Source organism: Oryx dammah, unplaced genomic scaffold (assembly GCF_014754425.2).
Source record: "Oryx dammah isolate SB20612 unplaced genomic scaffold, SCBI_Odam_1.1 HiC_scaffold_13, whole genome shotgun sequence".
In the NCBI taxonomy this organism is placed as follows: domain Eukaryota; kingdom Metazoa; phylum Chordata; class Mammalia; order Artiodactyla; family Bovidae; genus Oryx; species Oryx dammah.
This window is the reverse complement of record NW_024070197.1, coordinates 2,352,307-2,354,795: the sequence shown is the minus strand read 5'-3', so window position 1 is coordinate 2,354,795 and position 2,489 is coordinate 2,352,307. Positions and strand designations below refer to the sequence as shown.

The window sequence follows — 2,489 nt, the reverse complement described above, 5'->3', positions numbered from 1 at the left end:
GGGGCTGGGGGCCTGGACCACGCCCCCCCTCCGGTCTGACGGAGGAGGGGCTGGGATCTGCACTTCCGGGGACCCCCGGGGGTGGGGGGTGCCTGGACCCCGGGCCCACCCAGCGCCCCGTCCCTGCCCAGGCCCGTCGCTGTCCTCTGTGCTGAATGAGCTGCCCAGCGCTGCCACCCTTCGGTACCGAGGCCCTGGGGTGCTGCCCTGGGGGGCTGAGGAGGCCGAGGACGAGGAGGCATGGAGGAGCATGGAGACCTCCGCAGACTCCGCACATCAGGAGCAGCCGGGCCCCGGCGCCTCCCGGGAGCTGCCGTGGCCCATGGCGGCCAGGCGGGCGCACAGGTGAGGCCCCGCCAGGCCTGGCCGCCCGTCTGTCCCTGCCCCTCTCCCAGTCGCCCCTCTGGGTTTCCTCGCCTCCCGTCAGTGTTGGCGCTTCTCAGGCTCCAAGGAGTCCCGTCTGCAGGATTCCTGGTGCTCGCTCTCTCTCCCAGCTTCCGTGTCTTCTGTTGTTTCTCCCTCCAAGCCTGACTGCCTCTGTTTGAAATCTGTTGTTCACTTTTTTTCTTTCTCTCTGAGCTTTATGTCGGTCTCTGCCTCCTACCACTGTTACGTCTTTCTTTCCCCTGTCCTGCTACATAATTTGCAGGACGCAGTGAAAGCTGGGTCTCTTGTTCACCAGTTACTATGCATATGGCTCAGCAGTAAAAGTAAGCCGGAGGCCCTTCGGAGAACAGGGCCCTGCGCGCTCCTCAGGTGACCCTTGACACTGACCCTTGCTCCTTATATAATCTGGACACCAGTCCCAAGGTGTGGGGAGGTTCCCTCATGCCAGGCAATGCTCTGACTCTGGCTGGGTGTCCAACAACGCAGCTCAGCTGTAACACTATCTACCTGGAGATACAACCTCATTCACATAAAAAAGACACTTATCACTCTCACCGCTTAGGAAATTCTAGGCTTTAGGAGCCCTGTGCTAACAGGACGAAGACCAAATAATACAGTTCTTTTTATTTTATCTTAACCACTGGACCTCCAGGGAGGTTCTCCCTGCCCCCTGCTTTATTCCATACAGTTGACAGATAGCATCTTATAAGAGTAAGGTGTACAGTGTCACACATACACTTATGTTGCGAAATGACGACCACAGTCGTGCTAGCTAACATCTCCACCATGTCACATAATTGCTGTTTGTTTTTCTGTGCTGAGAACACTTACTCTGTGGGCAACCTTCAAGTAGACAGTGCAGCAATATGAGCTATGATCACGGGCTCTGCATTAGAGTCCCAGAATTCATTCATCTTTTAATTGGAAGTTTGTACTCCTTGACCAACATCAGCATCTACCTACTCTACCCCTGGTTACCACCATCCTACTGTCTTGTGAGTTCAGTTTTTTATTTCACTTCATTTCATTTCATTTTTTGACTGTTTCGTGCAGTTTGTGGGATTTTTATTTCCCCGACCGGGGATTGAACCTCCGCCCTCAGCAGTGAGAGCACAGAGTCCTAACCACTGGACCACCGGGGAACTCTCAGTTCAATTCTTTTAGATTCCACGTGGGATATCATACACTATGAAATATGTTTCTTATTATAAGTCACAGTATCACATCTACCTTTTTTTTTTAACTTTATGATGATATTTGCCGACAGAAAAGTGCATGAGATATGCAGAGGCTTACAGAGTTTTCCCAAAGCGAGGATCCAGATAACTTCCAGCTGGGGCACCCCCCCTACCCACCCCCCTTCTACCCCCCCACCCCCCTCTACCCCCTCACCCCCCACCCTCTACCCCCTCACCCCTACCCCCCATCTCCTTCTCAGACTTCTGCAGAGGATCGCTTCCTTGCTTCTCTTCACAGCTTCGCCATCTGTGTGTGCACTCCTGAACTCTTTGTGCTTGCTCTGGGTCTCTCTGAATCGACCCCTGCAGTCTGTTTCCCGTCTTATGCTTAGCGTTAGGCGTGTTCCATTTTATTGCTACGGAGCACCCCCTGTTAGGGACGCCTGGCGGCTGGGTTGCCTCCACCTGTCGGTGGTCTCCATTCGGGGCGGCCGGGTCGCTACGGTTCTGTCTCTGACTCTGTTCCCCCCAAGAGAGAGGCTTGCCAGGGACCGAGTGGCCCAGGGCGCAGGGGCCACAGGGGCCCAATGGACTCGGCTGATTCGAAGGTCCAAAGAGAAGGTGCGAGAAGGCCTGCGCTCCCTGCAGCCCTGGGCTTGGACGCTGAAGAGGATTGGGGGTACGGGGGATGGGGTTTGGGCTGGCGACTTGGGGCAGAACTGGACTCCCTGGCCTGAGGGAGGAGGGGCTGGGGGCCTTGGACCCCCGGATCCGAGGGAGGTGGGGCTGGGCCCCCGGGTCTGGGGAGGAGGTGTGGGGTCTGGACCCCCGGGTCTGAGGGAGGTGGGGCTGGGCGCCCGAGTCTGGGGAGGAGGTGTGGGGTCTGGATCTGAGGAGGAGGTGTGGGGTCTGGACCCCCGGGTC

General features: G+C 56.8%; 1 protein-coding gene across 1 annotated transcript in view; it reads left to right on the top strand.

Moving 5' to 3' along the window:
* Positions 1–130: 130 nt before the first annotated feature.
* The window catches only part of TMC4 (transmembrane channel like 4), a gene marked incomplete at its 5' end in the record, with an annotated part of 9,310 nt that continues 6,951 nt past the window's right edge, over positions 131–2,489 (top strand). Inside the window, 2 exons of the mRNA XM_040253778.1 lie at positions 131–345; positions 2,099–2,244. Of these exons, the coding sequence (XP_040109712.1) occupies positions 131–345; positions 2,099–2,244 (361 nt within the window). The remainder of the gene's footprint in view (positions 346–2,098; positions 2,245–2,489) is intronic.